This window comes from Aureobasidium subglaciale, assembly GCF_000721755.1.
Source record: "Aureobasidium subglaciale EXF-2481 unplaced genomic scaffold scaffold_14, whole genome shotgun sequence".
Taxonomy (NCBI): Eukaryota; Fungi; Ascomycota; class Dothideomycetes; order Dothideales; family Saccotheciaceae; genus Aureobasidium; species Aureobasidium subglaciale.
The window spans coordinates 91807-116190 of NW_013566981.1; the positions used below are offsets into that span (position 1 = coordinate 91807).

General features: G+C 51.6%; 10 protein-coding genes across 10 annotated transcripts; 6 read left to right on the forward strand and 4 right to left on the reverse strand.

The window, feature by feature from the left end:
* Positions 1–110: 110 nt before the first annotated feature.
* AUEXF2481DRAFT_30561 (uncharacterized protein) lies at positions 111–932 on the forward strand (the record flags this gene model as incomplete). The annotated part of the gene is made up of 1 exon (XM_013487052.1): positions 111–932. One exon carries the CDS (start codon positions 111–113, stop codon positions 930–932), a length of 822 nt encoding a protein of 273 aa, XP_013342506.1.
* A 769-nt stretch (positions 933–1701) lies between these two features.
* AUEXF2481DRAFT_288319 (uncharacterized protein) lies at positions 1702–3778 on the forward strand. The gene has a single exon (XM_013487224.1). It carries the CDS (start codon positions 1975–1977, stop codon positions 3616–3618), a length of 1644 nt encoding a protein of 547 aa, XP_013342678.1. The 5' UTR covers positions 1702–1974; the 3' UTR covers positions 3619–3778.
* Positions 3779–5361, forward strand: AUEXF2481DRAFT_288229 (uncharacterized protein). Its single transcript, XM_013487225.1, has 3 exons — positions 3779–4116; positions 4169–4212; positions 4269–5361. Exons 1-3 carry the CDS (start codon positions 3939–3941, stop codon positions 5130–5132), a joined length of 1086 nt encoding a protein of 361 aa, XP_013342679.1. The 5' UTR covers positions 3779–3938; the 3' UTR covers positions 5133–5361.
* Positions 5362–8002: 2641 nt separating this feature from the next.
* On the reverse strand, positions 8003–10996 carry AUEXF2481DRAFT_30563 (uncharacterized protein; the record flags this gene model as incomplete). Its single annotated transcript, XM_013487053.1, has 3 exons — positions 8003–8989; positions 9037–10048; positions 10098–10996. 3 exons carry the CDS (start codon positions 10994–10996, stop codon positions 8003–8005), a joined length of 2898 nt encoding a protein of 965 aa, XP_013342507.1.
* Positions 10997–14590: 3594 nt separating this feature from the next.
* Positions 14591–15288, reverse strand: AUEXF2481DRAFT_288532 (uncharacterized protein). The gene has a single exon (XM_013487226.1). The coding sequence runs from the start codon at positions 15180–15182 to the stop codon at positions 14709–14711; it is 474 nt and encodes a 157-aa protein (XP_013342680.1). The 5' UTR covers positions 15183–15288; the 3' UTR covers positions 14591–14708.
* Positions 15289–15613: 325 nt separating this feature from the next.
* AUEXF2481DRAFT_6075 (uncharacterized protein) lies at positions 15614–16286 on the forward strand (the record flags this gene model as incomplete). The annotated part of the gene is made up of 3 exons (XM_013487003.1): positions 15614–15653; positions 15705–15780; positions 15845–16286. The coding sequence occupies 3 exons, from the start codon at positions 15614–15616 to the stop codon at positions 16284–16286; spliced, it is 558 nt and encodes a 185-aa protein (XP_013342457.1).
* A 189-nt stretch (positions 16287–16475) lies between these two features.
* Positions 16476–18613, reverse strand: AUEXF2481DRAFT_73743 (uncharacterized protein; the record flags this gene model as incomplete). Its single annotated transcript, XM_013487192.1, has 4 exons — positions 18477–18613; positions 17752–18424; positions 17514–17697; positions 16476–17458 (listed from the first exon to the last, which is right to left on the reverse strand). The coding sequence occupies exons 1-4, from the start codon at positions 18575–18577 to the stop codon at positions 16476–16478; spliced, it is 1941 nt and encodes a 646-aa protein (XP_013342646.1). The 5' UTR covers positions 18578–18613.
* Positions 18614–19063: 450 nt separating this feature from the next.
* AUEXF2481DRAFT_6077 (uncharacterized protein) lies at positions 19064–20101 on the forward strand (the record flags this gene model as incomplete). Its single annotated transcript, XM_013487004.1, has 1 exon — positions 19064–20101. One exon carries the CDS (start codon positions 19064–19066, stop codon positions 20099–20101), a length of 1038 nt encoding a protein of 345 aa, XP_013342458.1.
* A 124-nt stretch (positions 20102–20225) lies between these two features.
* Positions 20226–21070, reverse strand: AUEXF2481DRAFT_30567 (uncharacterized protein; the record flags this gene model as incomplete). The annotated part of the gene is made up of 2 exons (XM_013487054.1): positions 20226–20291; positions 20342–21070. 2 exons carry the CDS (start codon positions 21068–21070, stop codon positions 20226–20228), a joined length of 795 nt encoding a protein of 264 aa, XP_013342508.1.
* Positions 21071–21414: 344 nt separating this feature from the next.
* Positions 21415–24350, forward strand: AUEXF2481DRAFT_30568 (uncharacterized protein; the record flags this gene model as incomplete). Its single annotated transcript, XM_013487055.1, has 2 exons — positions 21415–22188; positions 22356–24350. 2 exons carry the CDS (start codon positions 21415–21417, stop codon positions 24348–24350), a joined length of 2769 nt encoding a protein of 922 aa, XP_013342509.1.
* Between the last annotated feature and the right edge of the window lie 34 nt (positions 24351–24384).

The window sequence follows — 24384 nt, forward strand, 5'->3', positions numbered from 1 at the left end:
CAAGAGCCAGCTACGCACGCCAAGACCTATCTCCACCCGCCATCCTTCCTGCCATAATACCTTCACTGCTAGTCCTCATCTCAAGCTCAAAGTCCTATACAGTTATCAGTATGCTCCTCCTCGGTCTCACAGGCAGTATTGCCACGGGCAAGTCAACAGTTTCCAGAATCTTGTCAGCGCATCCATACTCGCTTCCGATCGTCGACGCGGATTTGATAGCACGTCAGGTCGTCGAACCAGGAACAGCCGGTTATAGCCAAATCGTCTCTCATTTCGGACCATCGACGCCTGACCTGCTGGTTCCAGCCGATGCCTCTTCAGGTGGTAAAAATGGGCCAAGCGGCAAAGGCAGACCGCTCAACCGGCCAGCGTTGGGTCGTCGGGTGTTCGGTGAGGGGAAAGAGTCGGATAGGAAGGTCCTGAACAGTATCGTTCACCCGGCTGTCCGTCGCGAGATATACAAGCAGATGCTCTCGGCATACTTGAAGGGTCACTGGGCTTGTGTCTTGGACATACCCTTGCTCTACGAAAGTGGTTGGGAGCCGCTCTGCGGAACCATCATGGTGGTTGCTGTCAAGGATGCTGAGATACAGATGCAGAGACTACTAGCCCGAGATGCACACTTGACCGAAGAGGATGCTCGCAACAGAGTCGCAAGTCAATGGGACGTCAGAGACAAGGCCGCGAGGTGTTTGAGCAGAGGGGAGAAGAGCGGAGTTGTTGTCTGGAACGACGGCGACCAAGAACAATTGAAACGTGAGATTGATAGAGTCATGGAAGTGGTCAGGGCAGGCTCGCCGTCTTGGTGGTCATGGTTGCTTCTACTCTGTCCACCACTGGCTGTTGCTTCGGGAACGTTGACCTATCTCAATGGCGTGCGTATGAAGAAGAGCTGGGAGAACGAGAAAGTGAGAGAGAAGGCCAAGCTGTGACCAAACTTCCGTGCATCATCACAAACAACCTACGCATTCTGACAGCCTAACGATTATCCAAATTCTGCATTTGTTTCGCTGCCGAATTATCGCACTTCAGTCTTCACTTTTCCTATTGCGCGCCTTTTACTTCTGGCGCTCGAGCAATCTGCCAAATTCCCCTTCACACCATCTTCCGCTCTACCACACGCTCTGGTCTCTGCTTCGTCAACATTTCTTTGCCTTCCCCCGGACATTTCGTAACATTGATCAGCATGGCTGGCAGCGTTCAAGGCTCTGCGATTGATGACAGTTTCGAGACACTTACCAATGCACCAAATGCCTGGGTCTCTGGTCGCTACACGGCACCACCTCCAATTGACTATCAACACTACGTCGAGCCAGGAGATGCGCGCAGCGCTGTTGATGACCGGTGCTTCACCGAGCATGGAGCAGTTGAGCATGCGCCTTATGTTAACCACGTTCCCAAGCCAGTCAAGACCGATCAGAAGCGTCATAGATCGCGTCAGATATCATCACCTGAGCCGGCTCTTCCTGGCGGAAAGCGTCGCCCTTCGCCTAATTTGCGCATCCGCAGTAAGGACGGTGAGAGCGTTGTCGTGAGCAACCCATTTGTGTTGCGAAGGCCTTCTCGCCCTCAGCCCGACGCGGCTTCCTCGGTTCAATCAGAGGATGGCAGTAAACAATCTTCGACGACGGCTGCTCGCTCTCGCACCTTCAACATCCGCATCCGTGGAAAAAATGGTGAAGAAGCTATACAGGAGATCAAGAGGCCCTTACATTTTGCCTCACAAGAAACAACCGTTGTTGGAGACGAGTCCGATTCGGCAAGCGTCAAATATTGGTCTGCCAATTCTTCTTCATCTTCACGCCAAATTCGCGGCCGGGAAATGAACAGAAAATGTATGCAGAATTCGACAAATGACTGAGGACACAAGGGCGAGCGCTAACAAGGGAACGCGCAGCAGGATCCACCACTTTCACCGACTTTGTCAAGGACTTGACTACAGTACCTCCTTCGACAGTAAGAAGCTCAATCAAGATGACCGGAGCTCTCCCTGAAGCGTCCCCTGCCCCTACCACAGACTCGTCAAGACCACGCCGGCTACCTCCAGGGAAACCTGTCAGCTCCATTCACGATTCAGGTATGTCTGATAGCGGCTATCGCAGTAAGGCTCCATCTCCCTCTGCCTCTCACTATTCCAAGGCGTCTGCAAAGGACTCATCCAATGTTGATTTGCAGAAAGATTTCAACACAGTCCCAGATGATTCCTTAGAAAGCTCAATGACAGCATTCATTTCAGCCCTATCATCTCATTGTATCGTCTCACCTCGTCCCCTGTCTCCAGTCTCGGATTGGGACGACTCAGCCAGTGTCTTTGGACACGTCTCGTCGCAAACCCTATCCCCCATATCAATCAGCAAATCATCATCCAACAAACCAATCAGCGTGCCTCCATTCAGTGTATCATCGGCTCAACCATCGGTATATCCCGGCACTCCTTCAAAGAGCTCGAGGAAAACATCTCAACACTCGAAACATACACAAGCGACTCTCGCAAGATATGACAACAAAGAAGAAGAAGACCACGATTATCGACCTGCAACTATCACAACCAGCAAGCACACCGAATCAAGACATGATAGTTATCACAATTGGAGAGTACCGAAGGACTCATTGTACTCAAACTCAACAAGGGATTCTCGACAACACTCAAAGGTGGAGACAGTTTCTTCATCATCGAGCAGCTCTAGACACACGGGCGGCGTACCTCTTCCCCACTTAAACGTAGAAACTATCCCGCAACTATTAATACCGTCTGAAGAGACTCGCCAAATGCTGTCTGGAAGGGACCAACCACCTTTCCCATCATTAGCAGGACTCAACACTCAGGAAGAAGGTGCCAACGTCGATGATCAAGTATGGGACGAGTCTCCTATGTCAGACGCAGCAGCAGATTCTGGTTGGATAGATGACATGCAATCTGAAAATGCTTCTTTCCACTCGCCAGAACAAGAGGCTTCCGGATGGGAGGAAAGTCCAATATCGTCGCACCGCTCAAAGTCATCACAGCACACCAGATCACATCGAAGCCGAACAAGCAGATCCAGGTCTTCTCGTCATCAGTCTGACCGAGCCACTGAACACAAATATGGCGAGCAAGGTTCACGGGCTGGAGATGAAAGACATTCTGAGCGTTCGTCGGCGAGATCAGCATCATCTGTCAACAACGAGGAAGACCTACTCCCTTACCTGCCTCACCCTTCGGATGATGATCGGCTTCCACCACCTGCTCCAACCCTCACTACTATCTACGAAGAATCAGAAAATACCCTGTTAAGCCGCCATACATCAAGCATACTGACAGAGGAACCTACGCGTTTCGCAAGACCGGGCGCAATTTCGCCGCATCCATTGAGTTCTGTATCTTCAGCTGCGACAGCACGAAAGCCGCCAACCATTGAGCCACACAGACTTGAGTACCAGAGACCTTACATCGAAAGCAATTCGAGCTCGAGTGCTGCTGGAGGTGCACGGAGAAGCAGTCGAAGCAGAAGCTCGAGGACAAGGATGCTAGAAGAGGCGTACCTTTCAGCAAGCAAAGGTCGCGCGACTAAGGAAGGGGTGACCGAGAGCGGTCGGGCGTCTGCGAAGCCGCGCGTTAGTGGCTGGAAGCTGTGGTGATGTGATCCTGGGAGCAGTCGTAGAGGAGACAGTCGCTAAGGGGTTTCTTGGGTTCGCCTGATTGGCATGAGAAGTTTCTGTTTTGGTACACGATACCTAATTTGCTTGCTGAACACACTATTTGACTTGATCGTCTTGCGTGTGTGCCAGACTGCGCCATCCACGTAAGTCCGCGCAACCAGCTGGTTCATGGGAGCTCATCGCAACAGATAACGGTCAACGTATGTCACGTCTTGACCATGATGTAGTCATAAATATATCACACACCTCTGTAATAGTCCCAAGCACTTCAGAGGAGAGTGCAGTATAAAATTGTTGAGATGGAACATGTCTGCCATCAAGACAGGGTTAGGACACCAGCATGCATACAGAGACGAAATCGTGGAGACAAAGCCCGGCGCGATGATGGCACCCATCTTCTCTTCGACAACATCAACAGCAATGTGATGAGCGCGCAATTTCCTACACGACCAATTTCAAGACTCACAGGGCATAATGGTATCGATCCCCCTGAATTATCCCGATACCTCGAGCTAATGCGCATTCACAGGCCAAGTGCTCGCCCTCTGTTACAGCGCCGGAACAGGCCAATACGTACGTTCCTGACGCAGCCACCGACATACCGCGAACACGCCTGACCACTCTTGCAGCTCTTGACCGGTAGTACCGACCGTCATGTCCGCCTCTTTAACCCAGCCACCGGTCTCGAAGTCCAGAAATACAGCGCTCATGGATATGAGGTACACGATATAAGCGTCGCGCAAGACAACGATCGCTTCATCAGTGTTGGCGGCGACAAGACGGTTTTCCTCTGGGATGTCACTACGCATCAAACTCTACGACGGTGGAGTGGGCATGCTGGAAGAATCAATGCTTGTGCTTTTGCTGGCGAGGGAGATTCTCTCGTCGTGACTGGCAGTTTTGATTCGACGGTCAAGATATGGGATTGCAAGCAACGAGGCGAGAAACCGATCATGAGTCTATCAGAAGCAAAAGATGCTGTCTCCAGTATCTCGGTTTCTGGCGCCGAGATTCTGACCGGTAGTGTGGATGGCAGGGTGAGGTGTTATGATGTTAGGATGGGTGTTGTTGATCAAGATGTACTCGGCCATCCAGTCACTTCTGTTACACCCACCGTCAACAACGACTCCTACCTTGCCAGCACTTTGGACTCGACATTACGACTCATGGATAAAAGAGATGGCAAGCTGCTTCAAGCTTTCAGGGATCCTGGTTTCAAGAACACGAATTACAGGTTACGGTCTACACTGGCAGCTGGAGATAGTCTTGCCATCTCAGGCTCGGAGGACGGTCACATTTATGTCTGGGATCTGTTGACGGGTAGTTTGGCTCACAAGCTCAAGCACTCTGCTCCAGCCCTGACGGATGGCTCCAAGAGCTTCGTATCCATGTCCTCCAAAAGAGATGTTGTCAACACGGTCGTGTGGAACCAGTTGAGGAAGGAATGGGCTAGTGCTGGTGGAGATGGCAGTGTCGTCGTCTGGGGCGCTTGAAATTAGCGAAACAACATCAAAATCAATGTGTTGCTCATCGCACATGCGCTATTGCTTCACCATTTCGCTTGAGACGCGAATCCCTCTTGTCTCTGGTGCTATCCCACATACCGGTAGCCTGCTCCTTCTTGTTGAGCACTTATTCCGGGTCCATCGCTCAGCCACACTCGATCGATTTATGAGAAGGGCTGTTGACTAATCAGTATGTTGTTCCAAGTGTCATGGTAAATATCCCAGCCAAACCATGACAATCCCGTCACATTTCCTCTCACTTAGAAAATCAGACGGCATACCTTCCATATTCGGATGAGAAATTATGGGTTTCGAGGGCTTCTTCCAAAAATGATGCCTCGGCGAATTTTACTCAATTGCGACAGAGGAAGATCGAGAGGCCTCAATATATTGCCCTTGTGCAGTAGTTTCGCAATCATACAGACATTGTCGCTAAATTACTCCGTCTAGTGCAATGCGTGTGTTTTTGACACCGCGTCCTTATACATAGACCCGACAGTCAGGCCCAACCAATCAGGGCACTTGCGGAGTGATAGATTGTGAATATATATTGCGTTGGATGCTTTGCTTCGCGTTTGCTGTCTGTCTCTATTAGTGTTCGAGTCCGTTTTCTCTTCTGCATACTTGCAATATCTCAGAAACAAAACCAGGGCAGAAAATGCTCTGGGTACGTCGGCATAGCCTTCTGGGGCTCTGTGTTTGGTCCGAAGTGTCGGGAGCACAAAGCGGTAGGGGAGTACTCGGACCCTGTCTCCTTTCCGATGTGTCTTTTTCAGGGCTATTGTAGACATTGGGGGGCGCAATTGCCTCCTTCCAACATCGCTAATGCCGAGTGGCGATGTGGGTTTGCGGTCGTCAAAGGCAAGAGAGTAGCTTGCGCGTGACTTTTTAGCTCAACAGGCAGGCGCGGTTGCGCCGATGGCTTTTGATGTATCATCTAATTCCCGGAAGACAGTTGCCGGAGCGAGAGGCTCCCGTGTTGTTATACGGAGTAGCTCATCCATCTGGTGTACTTCTCAACATTTGAAGAGGCATTTCTGCGAAATGGTACGAGAGATGCGGTCAAACTTGTGTCATGCAAGGGTATAACCAATAGTCGTGCAAGCAGCCCTACCTTCCGGCTGCACTCGGCGTCTGGATAGCTGGCAAATCAGTGCCGCGGAGTGGACTCCATGTGTAAGTTTGTGTACCGCAACGGGTTCTCATGTCCCCCGCGTTGCTTGTTCCTCATGTGTATGCCATGTCGAATATCCTGTTCGTTAGGCGGGAAGTTCCTCATCACTGATATCGCATGAGCATGGAATCCCACATCGGGATTTGAAGTCTCGTCGTGCGTCACGTTTTATCATAGAAATTCGATAGTGATCCGGAGAGGGATCGCATCGGCCAAGGGCCAAGCTCGGTCACTACCCTATACAGCAAGCTTCCTATAAGGTTCATGCTAGTGATTAGCTTAGACGCACACGATCCGGTAGGCAGGAGCGGCCCGTCCTCTGGTCAAGCGCACTTTTCGTGGCAAACTCAAAACGGGCATATCTGCGAAGTCATGCTCATCATCAGGAAGTGCGGGACTGACCTCGTTTTCTCCTCTTTCCTGGGTCGCCTCGTCTACTGCCGAACAGGATCCAACGTTTCGCCCGCCGAGCCCTCTACCATACAGATGTTGGATTATGTGCTCATGCGCGGCATCCTCAGCCGCGTAAGAGTGTGCCGGGCGGTTGCGGCTAGGGGATATAACATGTGAGCGACCATCTCCGCAACTGTTGACTCGATCCACAGATCGGTGTGTTGCCGGCTTATAGGAGGGGTTCAGTATTAGTCAAAAGAGGCGTTGTCTTTTATACGAGACAGATAACCTCCGATCATTCCAAGACATGCAGGTGGGGTGGTATTGGCAGGCTGGTGTTGCTCCCTTGTTGCATGCAGGTCGACACACGAGTTGTATGCGTTGCACGCTTTCGAAAGTGATCCTTGGTGGCAATGCTGCAGCTAGTGGTCAGTCGTCAATGTCAACGCTGCGTTGGCTACTTTTGCCAACTTGCCCAGGCATCTCCGGGCATGTGCAATGTCGACAGCCCTGTTTGTTCACTAGAAATTGGCAACGTATCTGTTTCTTCTGTCTGAGGGCTGAGTTGTATTGACTGAGATCGATCGTGTCTGGACACTGGGGCGACCTCCACGCGGCAAGTTGGTCAGCAGCTTGCATGTCCGAGTTGAGCCTTTCCCCATCCTCGAGGAAGTCGCTCCTTGCCCATGGTCGTTTGATTACCAGGTAATCACTGCCAGGGAGTGATGGTACCGTGTCTCACCCAGTTTTCGGACTGCCACACACGTAACAGCGAGGAGTCAGCTCCGTCGTGCATGTAGGCAGCTTTGTGATGTGGGAGGTACACGAATACCATGTAATACTGGTATTTTCATCTCCCGGCCGTGGTGTGTACAAGTGGAGGTTCAACTCGAAGTTCATGCAACGCGACCTCGGTACATGTTATTTAGATTTCGGCTCCCGAATCTCCTTGGGTACATAGCAGAAAAAACATACAATAGAGTTCCAAAAACCGACCGCTTTTTACCTGCTGGGGCAGAAGCAGAAACAGAAATTATATCGCTCTAAAGAAAAGACCGAGTTCGGCCACGAAGCCGCTTGTCAGCTGCTCAAAACTGTCGTTAGATCCGTAGGATTGTCTGTGGCCCCTGACAGTGACACATGCGTCTTGCGTGCCAAAACATGCCCGAGACACCCATTGTGCCGGGAACGTGCCAACCAAATTTTCCAAACTCCTCGCTGTAAAAAGTGCTGTCTTCATGATCGTTCAGGCGTTATTCGTTTCGAATTTCAATGATTGGTACATTATCACTCAACGGCCTCCTCTTATTGCCGTGAAGTAGATCGCAGGGGATGTGCCATAGCACACATCTTGCTGCAGAGTGAATACCTTCTCCATTGGTTCGTTGATTCTCCAGCAGTCGTTGTTGTCTCTTCCGTTTGTCACTCGGGGTGCCGCTACCACCGCTGCCGTCCCAAAGCTTTCTGCCGCTCGGATTTCAATCAAAGCCATCCTTCTGCTTGCCTGCTTGGCTTGCACTTTGGCACTAGCACAGAACTGCGCAAGATCATGCAACGTGGCTGTGCTGTCGTTGATAAGCATCATGGTGCGTCCGAAATCTTCTTTCAAACCTCCGGCGCTAAGCGTATCGATGGCTGCAGTGATTCCATAGGCAAAGAAAGGAGAAAGCAAGTTGATCGGGTCCTGGCCTTTACCCGATCCATGTGGTTTCGTGCTTCGTACATCAACAACCATTTCCAGCAGTTGAATGGCATGAGAGTGAGCAAATCGAATTTGCTGTGCCGTGGTGTGGGGCGAAAGTAGCTCATGATGCGCGTTACGTGCTGCCTTCAGTTGCGAGATGTGATACAGTGCATGCATTGCAATAAGACTACCTGCAAAGCCGTGTTGGATTGCTTCGACAAGATTCTGACGGCTGTATCGCAGATGAACCGGTAGCGTCGTTCTCCAGTCAAAAAGCTTGGCTTGGATGTCGCCCAGTAATGATTCATGACTCTTGACATACGATCCTGAACCTGCACCCTGGCGGGGCCGGCGGAAGATAAGTTTTGTGACATCGGTCCAGAGAGAGGCAATTACCACTGTATATGCCGCCGGACTTGGAACGCTCAATTTGGGGTCCAGAGATTGTATACCCATACCTGGTTGGAAGCAATCGAAGAGTGGAGCGTCGGATGCGAATCCATCCTCGTAGATCTGATCGTTGCAGGGCAGTCGGACTTGAATATCTTCGAGCTGTATGGCGCAGAGAAGACCTCCACAGAAACCATGGTACCGCTGGTCGAGGTCAGTGAAGTCCCACTCCGAAGCTCAAAAATACTTACATCGACGAGGAAGGCGGTCCAGAAAGTCCGTCTTCTGCATTCCTTGACTTGTTCACGAGAGAAATTGAAGTATCGTCGCTTGTATTCATCTAGATCTTCTCCGCACCCCTCTTCGCTGTTCAGTCGCATTGCGCTCAAGACCCTCAGAGCAGAGCCACTCAAGTCCCAACCAGCGCTGTCTTGGCCGACGAGATGATTGTATCCAGCTACAAGCAGCCGAGCCTGGACGACCGCCAGACTGAACTTGCCGTCAATTCTTGAAACAGCCTGACCAGCTCGCTCTGCACAAAGTTTAGCGAAGGAAGAGAACTCGTTCTCGGCGAAGATTGATCCAAGAGCGAGGACTGAATATAGTACCATACATTCCCGTTGGCATTTGTCGCGACACTGTCGTACCCACCGAGTGAAGGCATCACGGGGGAACATTATGCTGACCTCTCGGGCAGATTGCGCAAAGAACAATTCCAGAAATCGCATGGTCGCCTCGGGGTCATTGAGGTACGGGTCTTCATTCCATGATGAAGGGTCCAGTTTTTCGGGCCGGGGTGTTTGAGTGATTATGTCCTCGAGGTCTACCCTTTTGCTGTCTTTGCGTTGTCTGTCTTGTTGGAAAGGTCCATCTTGAGAAGATGCAGAGACGTCGGACTTGCGTCTCTTGACACTTTGGGGAGATCTCTCACGACTCCAGGCAGGTGGGCCATTCAGTACGTCTTGTTGCGCCGCTTGTGCAGAACGCCTGCGCTTTTGGTTCGGCACATCAGCCATGACAATGCTGCCGGACGACTGACTGGACCAATCAGCTCGTCCAAGGGGAACATTCGGAATGGTCAAAGTTGTGTGGTTCGCAAGCTCTACCGGTTGTTGGGGAGCGCTCGGCCTGCTTTCGTTTCTTAGTAGACAGTCCGCGACTGACCTAGGAGATGCAAACCTGTGGCATTCGCGCTTGGCCTTTTCGCACTGGAGGCAACTCTTTTCACCTGGCTCACACTTGATTTTCTTTTCACGACAATTTCTGTTTCTGTCAGTCACGAACTCATTGATGATCGATTTCTTCAGCTTACAGGCATGCTTGGGCAAGTCTTTTACGAGCCTTACCCGCCTTCGTGGTTCCCCAAAGCGGATTCACCGGCTCTCCATCAATAATCGTCGGACATGTACTTCCGTCCTTGAAGACGTAGCACATTCCCTCTCCGGGTATGTGCCTTTGGCCGACACACTGTAAACTGTAATTACTCGCCGGAGGCGCATCCCGCATCCCTTGCGTTGCATTCAAGCGTCTAGCTATGTCGCCCTCGGTGACTCCGTGGTAAGGAGAAGCAACGTGTGGCTGAGGCGGCCCCGCGTTATCCACAATATGCGCAGACTGGGATACTTGATCCAGAACGTGTGGGCCCTGGTAGTCCGAGAGTTTACGAAGCATAGGTGGCGGTTGTTGACTTGGAAGAGGCCCAGGTAAAGATGGTCTAGCACTAATGGGACCGCTGGATGTGGTTTGAGCAAATCGATCAGCAGGAGAGACATCTAGAGAAAGGCGGTGAAAGGGCGGGGGAGTCGGGTTGAATGGAAGTGATCCCATTTGTGAATGCCCATTAGCTGGTGGAAGTTGTGCACTGGCAACAGAGCCAGAGCCATGAGACCAGTTGGCAGGTTGTGCGTTGTTGACAGAAGGCCAATGAGGTGAATATGATGGTGGACCTGTCCTTAGAGCAGGACTCAACAGCTCCTGGAGGCCGGGAAGCTGTTGACGTGGCTGACTTGGATCAGTTATACGAGAGCCCAAAAGTGGCCTCGGTGCGGTTCCCATACTGGCAGGCTCCATCGGCCTCAAAACTTCTGGTTGCACCATGGATGGCCGACGGTGGTCTGGCAGTGAGTAAGGGCTGTTCTTGTCGTCATGCGTCCACGATTGCAACTGCCTAGATGGCGTGAAAGCCGTAGGGCGATCCTGAATTGATGGCATTGTTTTGAAGCGGGACAGAAGGTCATGGGAATCAAGATGACGGCAGGGTCCTGGGTTGTATGTATGTAATAACGGAAGGAGCGATACGTGCGAAGCTCGAAGCGCGGCCCACTGGGACGAGATTGGAGCTAGGGACGATAATAGGAAGCAACGGTGACAATGGAATAATACCGTGCGCTACAAGCCGGTCACGAATAGCCGGAGCTGACGTTAAGAAGACATGCGCCACCTGGGAAATTAAAGTTTGCGGGAGCAAACAACCGCTAGGGACAAGTTCGCTAGGCGGGAGTGGTGCTGATCTCTGGATGGTGTGGAGAGGATTTAGATCCTTCAAGATGCAGGATCAAAAAACTAAGACCGTACCGTGCGATCCACTAGATGGCGAAATGAAATCAAATGCGGGCTCAGGCTACGCTGTGGCTTGCAAGCAAATCCTATCAGATTCCTCAGGTCATTGGAATATGCTAAGACTCTGCAGCAGATCCGCAGCGCCCAAAAATAATCGCAAGAACAGACGATGCGGCCGTCTACCAGCACCGCATCACTAGGGTTGATCGAGAGTTGACGACGCCGGCAAGATTTTAGGGCAGGTACAGCGAGCGGTTCTCAGCCGGCTCACAGCGACGGACTCGAGTGAGACTGATCAGGCAGTTGGTGACGCTCCCGAGACCGATCGAGCAAACGCCTCGAGGCTCACGCGGGTCTGAAGCTAATGATCTCGATCGCTTCCGTTTTGCGAACACAAGATCTGAGCAGGCAATTCAAAGCGACGACGCCCACCAAAGAGAGAGACGCAGCAAATTTACTCAAGGCCACAACCTCGGCGGACTCATGGTGCAGCACTTTTCATTCGCATCAGTGCATGGCGTTTGAGAGAAGTCGTCAAACGAGTCAGCTTCACATTCACGCCGTCGGCCAGCGTCTGAGTCAGGGAAACGCGTTCATATGTTGAGACTACTTCGCGCCTTTCCCTCCAAGCTGTTCTCGATTGACTACTTGGCTCAACAGAGACATAATGATAGAGTAACGGATCGGGATGGCTTGCATGCTGAGTTCCCCTCTGCAGACCGCCATCCTAGTGTTTAGAGGATGCTTGTCACTGCGGATGCGGTGCCGTGATGAGGGACGTTCTAGACCTTGGACTATGGCCTCTCAACGGGATGCGTCGATCCTTTCCGCACATGCATATCACTCAAGCGAGAAAAAAAGCATGTGCAGACATGCCCTACGTGGACAGCCTATCGATTGCCCTGTTACCGACTGAGAAATTGCGCAAACGAGCTTGACTTCTACATGACTACATCACGATCGTTCAGGTACATCCTTTCTAGGATTCTCCGTAACACGGAGGCGGCCCAAGCTTTCAAACGTGATGCTCTTTGCCCACAACCCTTGATGCTCTCCTGATGCAGGATGCAAGCTGCCCGTGGTAGCTATCTGGAGACGATGATCCACCGCTTCATGTACTGCCGACGGCCAGGCCATGATCACTATACTGGCTACAATGACTAGCAAGGGAGGCGGAGGTAGCTTCTTCTGCATGACCAACGGAGCTGGCTCCTTCCTGAATCTGCACCCTGCCGGCGTCATCCAAAAACCCTTGACAGCATTTACTCATGTACTATGGGATTCTCCCCTGACATGGGCGACTGATCGACAATACGATCTGCCAAGCAGCCCCGTTGCCTTCACAACATGCACTTTTATGCAGAAGAGAAATCTGTACGTGCGTAGCAAATTTGTTTAAGTTAGCTAGTGCGGTTAGATGTACATGCGAGCCAGTGACCGGATCCGTACCAAGACAGACGCCGTTTGTATCGAGTAGCACTTGACAAACCGGCGGCCGTCGGCTCTACGGTTAATGGCCGTCGGGGAATGTCAAAATAATACGCAGCGGCATCCACGCAACGCATGGTGAGTCGCAAACCTTGACAAGAGCGTGCCTCGAGCTAGGTCTACAATCAACGAGACGACAGTAGAACGGAGCCGGGCTCCGGGCTGTGATCTTGCTACTCCGGGTGAATGTATGCGCGTTCCGGCGACCTGGCTACTCTACCAGAATTCTCCCCCAACGCTGGTACATTCCAAAGTAGTTAGTCCCTCGCCAGCTCTTTCCTCAGTCATGACTAGCAGTCTTGCAGCTTCACCATCGTTTCGCTACGTCAGCCGTCGATTCCCTTCACGGGGCGACTTGGAGTCAGGATCATTGCCAGCGTCGCGGTGTTTGAACTTCGTTGATCCACACCATTGCCAGCTGTAGTACACAGCTGTCAAGCAGAAGGGGACTTTGAAAACGTGCCAAACTTTAGATGACAGCAGAGTCCAGGGTGCACCTACTCCTTCGAATCTTGAGCCACTTAAGGTGAGGTCATTGCCATCTAACTTGCGGCGCCCTGAAGACTATTTGAGTTGCCAGGTTGGGATAAAAAACAGACTCGAGTCTTCCTCGTGTGACTGGCGAACGGTAGAAGGGTTCTGCTAGGATGTACACAAGTACCGCGTAACCGTCACGACCTAGTTTTGGCTCAAGGAAGTACCGTTGGCGACTCCCTTAGAGCGTGATGGGGGACAGTCTAAAGTCAATCCTTGTTAGACTTTATGCTACTTTGTCGGCATGGAAAACTGTCGATGAGAAGCCCAGGGGGTTATCATAGATGAGATTAAACCAATGTCAAGGACAACACATGCCGGATCACTTTCAAGCAACCACATGTAAAACTGTGATCAATTGAGCGGGTCTCAAGCCGTGTAGCTAATCATGTGGCGGATGGTGGCTCGATCATGCCCAAGAGATATGTCCCCGAACTCGCCCGTGAACAGGTTATCGTTTCAACCACCGCGGAGTGGCATGATGTAGCTCTGGAGGAGACGGTTGCTCCAACCGCTGAGGTTGGAAAGAGATCAGAAAGGTTAGCTAGCCAGCACACGCCAGAGCCTCATACTTGATTTGATCACATCATGACATGCCATCGACGCGATGGCCCAGAGGAGGATCATTCTGCGAGAGTAGATCTTGAAGGATGCAACGACTCGGCCCAACCGAGACAGTGGCGCTGCAGTGAACTTGCATACATCTAGCGAGAGAGGGTTTGACACGGCTGACGAGGGAAGCGTTGTTGTGAGGATAAACCTGAGCCAGACCCATGATGGATGCTATCCACATCTCAACCTTGCGACGGATCCAATGAGGTGACGTGGTCGGCACTACGCAGCATTGCCGTACCTCGATTGACTCCAACACGCCTGATGGCAATAGCTTAAGTACCAGACTCAGGGGTGACGGCATTAGCAAGGAGTGCGGAAGTTTGAGCGAGCAAAGCCGAGATACTGGCAGGCGCGCCGACGGGTGCGAGCAGCCGACGAGGGTTTCGGCAAGCAACAGCGACGGTGTATACGAGGTGGCAGTGAAAATGCCGTCCATCAGAATGGGGCTCCGCCGGGTACTGCAATTTGGCTTTGAAATAACTTTCGGCATAGGTTGTCTTGGGCAAGAGCTGTTGGCAGATTGCCAATGATCGTGAACGAAGGTAAAGATGGGCCTTCTCGCTATTGCGTGTAAACAGAGTTATGGCCGAGCTGCCTCTATAGAAAGCACTGTATGCACTCGTGTGCAAGCAGCATGTGGATTTCTGGTCCAGCTTTGATCTTGCCTAAACCGATGTGTTCCGATCATGAGAAAAAATCAGGATTTGCACAGAACATGGTCTAAACTTCATCGCAAAAGGTGAAGCTTATAGTGAAGAACGAAGAGTACAGGAAGAGCAATTCTCTGCTCTGTGTGTCGGCACTCCGTCTGTTCGTTGCTCCGAACCTGTTGCATATGATACAGATTTCCGTCCATCGGTACAGGACACAGCCTGTCAACACTCCAGGTCCGGCATCTCACTCGCGACTCAATCTGCGGCGACATGGATTTGGACTCCATAGAGACTCCTTGGGGCACTGTTTTTTGAGCGAGCCGTATGAACCGAAGAGCCACTGCGCAGCCCAAGCAAGTGTGGTCTATGTGTCGTTCGAGAGCGTGTGGACAACGCATGGAGTTAGCGCATGAGGTCAACACGTTGAAGTATCTGACGTTGTCCGCTGGCAGCCTGACATGCTTCCACGACAACGTGGTGCACACAATGCAATAGGGAGCGTAGTAACGTGGACATGCGTAGAGAGGCTCAACAGCGCAGACACGCATGGACGCTTCAATGCACAGCAATACATGAGCAATAGAAACGAGAGATGTGGCCCTGAATATGAAACCCACCGAACCATAGGTCACGGGCGTAATGGGCGATTAACGACGGGCAGTTTGGTCTAAAGACCTGGAATGGCGTCCGACAGAATGTCGAACATATAAAACACCGGTATATCATACTGAAATAGTCCAAGCGGTGGGTGCCAGGTCCCATGTTAGAAGAAGAAAGGGAAGGGAAGAAGTCGGAAAGAGAAGTTTTTGTAGTGCCGGCGACAAGTAATTTTGGAAGCTGTGATTGGCTGCAGGGTTACGACTGCCGCGGTAGTCGGAGCAGAGGGTTGCGACTTCCATCCAAAGAAGCTGGGGATTTGGATGTTGCTACAGCACTTGCATCTGCCCTCGACGACATCGACGTAGACGCGGTAATCACAATGCTTGCTCAAAGACTCGGTCTCCAATCAGCGCGCCGCTGTATGTATACCCGACTTGCTCCCTCGGTGTCATTGACTAACGCGACAGCAGTGGCGGTCCGCCAGCCTGCGCTCCTCTCATCCCGCGCTCCCCAAGTCCTGTCCATCGCCGGCCTGGTGCAGCAAAGGTAGGCACCGCCTCTACACACGCCACTGTAGTCTTCACCAATCTTACGTCTCTCTTACTCGTAGACACGCCGCATTCCAGACCGTTTCCGCCAACGAGGCCTCGCAACAGATCCTGGCCAAGCAGCGCTTGAACCGCCCCGTCTCGCCTCACTTGGGCATTTACAAGCCTCAGATCACCTGGTACGGCTCTGCTCTCAACCGTGTCACCGGTGTCGCCCTCTCCGGTGGGTTCTACCTCTTCGGTCTCTCCTACTTGGTCGCCCCCGCCTTTGGCTGGCACGTCGAGAGCGCCGCTCTTGCTGCTTCCTTTGCCGCATGGCCCGCCGCTCTCGCCATTCTCGCCAAGCTCGTTGCCAGCTTCCCTTTCACCTACCACAGCTTCAACGGCCTGCGACACTTGATGTGGGATATGGGCAAGGGTATCACTAACAAGCAGGTCCAAGTCACTGGCTGGACCGTTGTTGGACTCAGTGTCCTCAGCAGCTTCGTTCTCGCTCTTCTGTAGATATGCCCCATACCACTTGGCATAGTGATTTCTTTCTTACTAAAGTTTTTGTCTTTTTCATGAATATATCTTCTGTCCTTGAGTTGTCTCTTCAATCAGTTTTGGATTGACTTTCGATTTGCCTTGACAATCAGTTTTGTCTTGATGTTCTATGTTATGAGTGCCTTGTTGGAAAGCTGTCTGCTTTCCTCATCCACCTATATGACCATCGGCTTCTAATCTGGCTCTCACATCTCTGACTAGAGCTTTGGCTTCCTCCACTTCGACTCCATCTTGACATAGCTCATTCGCCAACTCTGACGCACGCTGCCAGTCTTGCTTTACGAAACTCCACTTTGCCAACCACAGTCTTGCCTTGCTTGTCGTCTGTGTAATGCCAATGCCTCCTCCGGCACTGGAGAGAGGTGCTCCTGGTGGCAAGTCATCCTCATCCGGCCCTTCCTCCTGTGCAAGCGTAAGTTCCATGTACGCAGAAGCCTCATCCATGCTGTTATCCCGCTCATAAAGCAGAGCAATCTGATACAAAATCTCCGGGTCCAGAGCGCCTCCCACAGAACCAGCCAACGGGTCCGCCGAAGATGTGAAACTGACGGCTCCACCATTGTCCAGATAGCTGCCAGCAACCAACGCACGCTTATACGACCGAATCGCATTCTGCAACCTCCCACAATTAGCAAACGAATTCGCCACCGCCATCCACATCTTCGGATCCCAAGGCTGTAACGCCACAGCCCTCTGAAAGTAAAACAGCGCATATGAGTGCATGTCCAAAAGCTCATAGCCCTGACCCAATCCATACCAAGCGCGATAATCCTTTCTATTAGCATCCACAGCTCTTCTGTAGCTTTCAATTGCCGCTTGTGTGTTCTTGAGCTCAATGTACTCGTGGCCCATCAGTGTCCAGGCGGAGAGGAATTGGCGGTCGAGGGTTAGGGCGCGGCGGAAGTACATGACCGCTTTTTCGTGCTCGGAGCATTGGGAATAGTAGTTTCCGATAATGCAGCAGGTTTCGGGGCGGAATTTGTCGATCGTGGAGGCGACGGACGCGAGGTAGGCTAGTTTTGGTCGCGATGGCATCACGTAGAGGATGTTTGAGTATGAGTCCATGGAATCCAGGCGGTAAGGATGTCGTGAGAGTAGATCGGCGAACAAGCCGTCGGCCTCCTCAAATTCTGCACAGATAGTCAGTGGGATTGTAACAGAGGTGAGGGTTCAGGTATACCCTACCTTTGGAATGATAGTGCAGCAATGCACGCTGAGTTTGCAGGAAGGCAGAATTGGGGAAAATGTTGCTGATCTGGTTGATCTCATTGTGCACCTTCTCGGTGGATTGAAACAGCTCCTGACTGCAGTAGATGTGGAACATGAAAGTCATGATGTTCTGCGGCAAGTGTTCTGTGATTTCGTTGAGCTAAACTCAATGGTTAGTCAATCGAGGCATGAACATGAGAGCATATATACTGACCTCTTCAGCCGAGTTCAACAGGTCTGCCAACTCTTGCCATGCACCCCAATTCCAGGGACAATGATTTACGCTCTTGAGAAGCCATGCTTTCGCCAGGGCATCATTCTTGCCTTTCAATAAGACGATGCCATAGAGGTATTCTAGAAAGCCCTGTGATTCGTGTGTGCTCTGGAGGCCTCCTCGTGCGCTCAGGTATTCGTCGAGGATATTTGATATCCTCGTAAGTTCCTTGTTCAAGGTAACGGCACCATCCGTAGGTCCAAGGATCATCTCACTGTCTTCCTCCTTGCGCTTTTCACCAGCCATGTATTTTGCGTACAGAGCAAGGAAGAGGGAACGTTGGCTAAGCTGTGGTAAGCCTGGTAATGGTTCCGATCGTTTTGGCTTGCTCTTCGCGGCCATATTGGTTGCATCTCTAATGATGGGTTTCTGCGGAACAAGACTGGGTAATAAAGTAGCAGCGCAACGGTCGAATTCACGACAGTCGAAGAAGGACTTGGCCATGAGGAACTTTGGATATTCCCTTCGCTCCAATCGAGCCTCGTGTGACTCTTGTGAAAACTGAAAATTGGTCCATGGATCACCCTCGCTGGTCGGAGAACTTGGCTCTGTGTCCGAGGCATTGTCGAGATCCTGTTCGGATTCCGCAAATGCATTGAGAAGTTCTGCAGCCCTTATCGTTTTGTTAGGAGAGGCATGATATAGATGAGAGTGTAAGCACCCACCATTTTGCCGAACGATATAAGCAACGATCGTTACATGCAACTACGGCCTGATGTAATTGAGTTCGCAATTGTAATGTCTGCTCGGCAGATAAAGTAGCCATGACGGTGGTGTCGGTGTGGTGGTTGTGCTTGCCCGCAATTGTTTTTGTCAATGTTTATGTTTCACCAATCATACGGCAGCATGGGGATATGCCAAATGCGAACGCAGTAATTCTATCTCCAGTGACTGACTGACAGACTGGACATGGCCAGCGATGACTAGGCGTAGTTGGATTGTTAATTTGGACTGAGTCGCGCGACAAGATGTCGAAGACTGGTGGGGCTCAGGGTTCTGCGGCGCAAGGGGAGAGCGGCTTGTCGACAAAGGTCAATTTACTGCAAGCCAACCAAGCCAACAAATCAGACGACTTTTGTTCCTTCTCAACACACTCTTTAGTATTGTCGCCATTTCACCTCTTGCTCGCTCCTTGTCAATACTGCGCTCTTCAGGTCCTCGCCGCGTCCTGAACAGGCAAACCGTCACCTCATTGCGATTCCCAGCCACGACCCCTATACATTATTTGCGCCGTCTCACAACTACCGCCGTCATGCCTACCACTCTCAAGCAGTTCGAGTCGGTCTTCCCCCAGCTCATCCAGGACCTGAGCGACCACTGCAAGCAATACAAGCTCCCCACCCAGGCCCTCACATGGTTTGAAGAGTCTCTCCAGCACAACACTGTCGGCGGGAAGTGTAACCGCGGCATGTCTGTCATCGACACTTCGTCTCTGCTTCTCAAGCGTGACCTCACCGAGGATGAATACTTCAAGTCTGCCACCCTTGGCTGGATGATCGAGCTCCTCCAGGCCTTCTTCCTCGTCTCGGACGACATTATGGACTCGTCAAAGACCCGCCGTGGATCTCCCTGCTGGTACCTGATGCCCAACGTCGGCATGATTGCCATCAACGACGCCTTCATGCTCGAGAGCGCCATTTACATCCTCCTCAAGAAGTACTTCCGCCAGGAGAAGAACTACGTCGACCTGATGGAGCTGTTCCACGAAGTCACTTTCCAGACCGAGTTGGGTCAGGCCTGCGACCTTCTCACAGCCCCCGAGGACAACGTCGACCTCGACAACTTCAGTCTGGAAAAGTACACCTTCATTGTCATCTACAAGACCGCATACTATTCCTTCTACCTCCCCGTCGCCCTGGCCCTGCACTTCTGCGGCCTGGCCACTGAGAAGAACCTCAAGCAGGCACACGATATCCTGATCCCGATGGGCGAATATTTCCAGGTTCAAGACGACTACCTTGACAACTTTGCCGACCCGGAGACTCTCGGTAAGATTGGCACCGACATTCAGGACAACAAGTGCAGTTGGTTGGTCAACCAGGCCCTCAAACTTGCCACCAAGGAGCAACGCAATCTTCTCGAGCAACACTACGGAAGAAAGAACAAGGACGACGAGGCCAAGGTCAAGGCTCTCTACAACGAGCTGCATCTCGACCAGGTCTACCACGCATACGAGGAAGAGAAGGTTGGTGACATTAGAAAACACATTGAGCAGGTTGATGAGAGCGAAGGCCTCAAGAAGGAGGTGTTTGAAGAGTTCCTCCGCAAGATTTACAAGAGAAGCAAGTAGACACTGGTCGACAGCACGGCAAGCTATGCTACAAAAGATACCTCTAGAAGCATTATAATAATTTCTTCCCAATCTCCCACCAGGGGCAACATCAGGTCCGCTTGAAGTCATGACTTCCATGTGCTCAGTACACGTATGGGAAGAGCTTGTAAGGAGTCTGCTTTCTGTAGCTCTGCCACTGCTCACCGTACTGGAAACCACAGTTAATAGAGGACGGCCGCTGAGATGGGAGCCACTCACCCTCTCCTGACAATATCTGTTGAGCTCTGGAATGCCATCGTGAATGAAGTTGTATGAGAAGAAGGCACCAACAATGGCACCCCAGGTCCAGCCACCAGCAGCCAAGGCGTACCCAGCACGCCAAAGAGTATAGCCAGCATAATTGATGTGTCTAGCGTAGCGGAACAAGCCACCAGTATAGACCTTGCCCTTATTCGCCGAGTTCTTCTTGAATTGCAGCCTCTGCCACTCTGAGAAGGTCTCTGTGAAGATGCCGACAAGGTACAGAGCAGAGCCGACTAGCAGAGGGGTCTGAGGGAAGTGTTCGCCGTTGACGGAGGCAGAGGTGAGCGAGCAGGTGAAGAGCAGCGAGTTGACAGAGTTGAAGACGGTGTTGAAGACCGACACCTCGACAGCTGAGATGGGAGGGAATTCCTCTTGACAGATGCCGACGAGCCAGTAGCTCTGCTTGACGGCACTGCCGGCAGCCATTCCAAGAAGGATCAGTCGGTAAGGTGATAGAGCAAGTCGGTCGATAAAGGTGTTCGTGACGACGGGTGGGCCTTGGGCCAGAGTCGTTCCTCCGAGTGTGCGAATGGCATTGGCTGCAATGCCCTTCGCAAGGAGGCCATATTGGAGTACGGGGTCGAGACTGCGGAGGCCTATAAACAGGCCGGTGCCCAGAGGACTACTCTGCTTGATCCCGCGTTGGATCAACTTGTTCTTGTGCTTCTTTCCGTCTGAGCTCATGTTGGACGTCTGTTCGGGACAAGGTTAGGGGGCCCATCCGTGACGGAGGTAAACAACCACAACGGGGCCACATGCTAACCCCGCAATCACATGTTTCGCCATGCGTGTTCTCAACATGATGCCGTCCAATGCTCATTGATTGTCAACCAATCACGCGCCATTTTCGAGTTTCAGGCGCGTCGTCCTGGACAAAGGACCTTTACCACTTTGCATATCCACCTGACTATACACATTTTCATTGTTCGTCTTTAGATATTGCTTGTTATTGCTTGCATACTCGCCACTTGCCACGTCAAGTTATCCGAGTGCACTACGCGCCGCCATTCCCCGTCATGCCGTAGCAAATGTCCTTCAAGTTTGCTCATCTCAGTGACTACTTGGAGCGCTGCGAAGAGATAGTCATCCGCGATCCTCCCATAGCCCCGGCAGAACAAAAGTCGAGACTCTATCGCCAACATGCCACCTGGTTTGCCTCTCATCGTAAGGATATCGACTCTCTGGATGAACACGGCACATCTGCATTACTATCAACCTTTCTCCCCTGCAGGAGGAAGGATCGCATTTATGGCCTACAGCCTGCCTCCCTCTTGAAACTACTTGGTCGATGTCTTGGTTTAGGTGCCTCTGCCAGACACGAACTGGCTTCCTTCAGGACTCCGAACAACGGTGACCTCGGAGACTGTTTGCAGCGCCTCCTGCAGGTCAGGGGTCCGCCTCCTCTGCCTGCTGTCACTCTACAAGAGTGCGATGACGCTCTTCACGCTCTTGCTGCAGCTAACAGATTCTCTGCACCATCTGTCCGTCAGTCCTTCCATTCTTCTGCGGCCAATGACTCCTCTTTGGCCGATGTGCTCTTGCGTCTACATCCTGTCGAAGCCAAATGGTTCGTACGACTTATCTTGAAGGACTTCGCTTCAGTCTCACTAAACAAGCGATTGATCTTGGCTTCGGTTCATTTCTTGCTTCCCGACTTGCTAGGTATGCAAGACAGCTTTGAGAATGCATGTTTGGCGTTGAAGACGACTTTTGCTGCTTATCCAAGCCGGCCAGATCACCAGTCCATACATATTCTGAGGCAAACTGCCATATCGTCACTCAGACCTGTTCCTGGTGTCAAGGTGAGTCGCCCAGAATACACTAAAGCGAGGTCGATAGAACACTGCCTGCAAATGACTGCAGGGAAAAGGTGGTTGTTGGAAAGGAAATACGACGGAGAGTATTGCCAGGTTCGAGATTATCCTGTCGCCGATTTGCGATGGAAGTAGCTGACTGTCGTTGTGCGCAGATTCATATTGATCTCACTAAAAGCGAAGAATGGCTCAAGATATATTCGAAGAGTGGCAGAGATTCTACAGAAGATAGAGCAGGACTGCATCAGACTATCCAGAAGTGCTTGCGTATCGGCAGCGACAAGTGCAAATTCAAGCGTGCGTGTATACTGGTAGGAGAAATGGTGGTCTTCTCTGACATGGAGAACTGCATTGTTGGTTTCGACAAGATCCGGAAACATGTTTCTCGTGCTGGCACATTTCTTGGAGCAGAGAACGACACGCCGCGTCAGCCAAACGAGCACCTGATGATCATATTGTTCGATCTTCTTTTGCTTGACGATGAAGCCATCCTGTCACAATCCGTCGAAGAACGCAAAGCTCGACTAAGCAGCATCTACAAGAAGATACACGGCAGAGCTGCACCAGCTGAGTCATGTGTGGTGGATTTCTCTCAGGCCAAGGCCGAGCACAAGCTCATGAACCACTTTGCTGCATCGATAGCATGTCGTCATGAGGGTCTAGTGCTCAAGCCATGCGGTGTTCCATACTTCACTCACGATTCAGTAGCTGGAATCAAGCTCAAGAAGGACTACATCACCGGGCTTGGAGACGAAGCTGACTTTGCTGTAGTGGGCGCATCATACAGTGCTCAGGAAGCAAAGAAGCGATCGGGTCTACGACTGAAGTTTACACACTTCCATCTAGGGTGCTTGATGAACAGAGGCGCAATCCATCAAGATGGTATCAAACCAGTCTTCAAGATCGTGGTGACAATTGCATTCGATCACTGCATGTCGACAGAAGTCTTGAACCGGGTCAACATCGAGGGTAGCTTGCTTGCAGAACCATACAATGAGGATACTTCCGCGTTCACCATCAAGTCTGACAACAACGTTCGAGTCGAATCATACTTCCGAGATCCACTGGTATTCGAAGTATTGGGCAGCTCGTACAGCAAACTACCTGGAGGCTTTTTCATGTTACGACATCCTCGAGTCAGGAAGCTGCATCAAGATCGGACATGGAGAGACTGCATCACCTTCGACGGGTTGCAGTCTGCGGCTGCCGAAGCCTTGGGTACGCCTCAGCACTCGGAGACGCAAGAAAATATTAATTGGATATCCAAATTGGAGGTGAGCCACAAGCGGAGGTTTGCGAGACACAGTCTCAATACGACACCACGATCCAGCAACGCCGATACGACTCCTCGGTCGGCCCGTAGTGACTTCACGTACACTCCAAGCACCAGCTCTACATCAAGACTCAAACCGCTGGCTGTACTGGAGCACGGATTGCCTCTGAAAGCGATGCAAGCCATTGCCAACATACAAAGCGGACCATTACCTACTCCGCCAGAGTCCTCACCTCTGGCAAGACTCGGAACAACGGCATCGTCGCCTCCGCTGGGCAAGCGTAAGCCTAGCGAAGACGAAGATGAAGACCATAGGCCCAAGAAGCTTCGAATCCGAACGTTATCCACATTGAAACACCAGGTCAAACAGACTGATGGCCATGAGATTGTATCAACATCACCACGAACGCCGCTTGGAGACATCATTCGGGAAGTCGCTCAGAAATCAGTTGCATCAACCGTGAGTAGTGCTGAGGCACATCGACCGAATTGGATTGAAGGAAGCTGCAGATTTGAACAAGCTACACCACCAGCTTGGATAGATCGATGCATTTTCAGCCGAGCAGTTGTTTTCATAGCAGGATTGGATACTGCACAAAAGGATGAAGTACGACAGCGCGTACTCGAGCATGGAGCATTGGTGATCCAAGACTTGGCTCATTGGGATCGGAACAGCCACGGGCATGATGCAGGCTCAGACACAATATGCGAAAGTCAGGCGTACAACGGACTGCGGAAAATGGTGCTGGTAGATCCTCGGGAGACACGACAGTACCGAGCTTGCTATGCAGAAGTGGAAAGGTTGGGTCTGCACAGAGTTGAGATATTCGACTATCGCATCGTCAAGGCTATGTGCAGCAATGTAGAGACGGTCTAGGCAGGGGGGCTATGCAATGCGAACAGGTGATCTG

Bases quoted from the DNA above. Each gene is read 5' to 3' on its own strand.
- AUEXF2481DRAFT_288319 (XM_013487224.1), top strand. From the start codon at position 1,975: ATGACCGGAGCTCTCCCTGAAGCGTCCCCTGCCCCTACCACAGACTCG.
- AUEXF2481DRAFT_288229 (XM_013487225.1), top strand. From the start codon at position 3,939: ATGGAACATGTCTGCCATCAAGACAGGGTTAGGACACCAGCATGCATA. The intron at 4,117-4,168 runs GTATCGATCCCC...GCGCATTCACAG, and splicing joins AAGACTCACAGGGCATAATG to GCCAAGTGCTCGCCCTCTGT. The intron at 4,213-4,268 runs GTACGTTCCTGA...CCACTCTTGCAG, and splicing joins GCGCCGGAACAGGCCAATAC to CTCTTGACCGGTAGTACCGA.
- AUEXF2481DRAFT_288532 (XM_013487226.1), bottom strand. From the start codon at position 15,182: ATGCGTGTCTGCGCTGTTGAGCCTCTCTACGCATGTCCACGTTACTAC.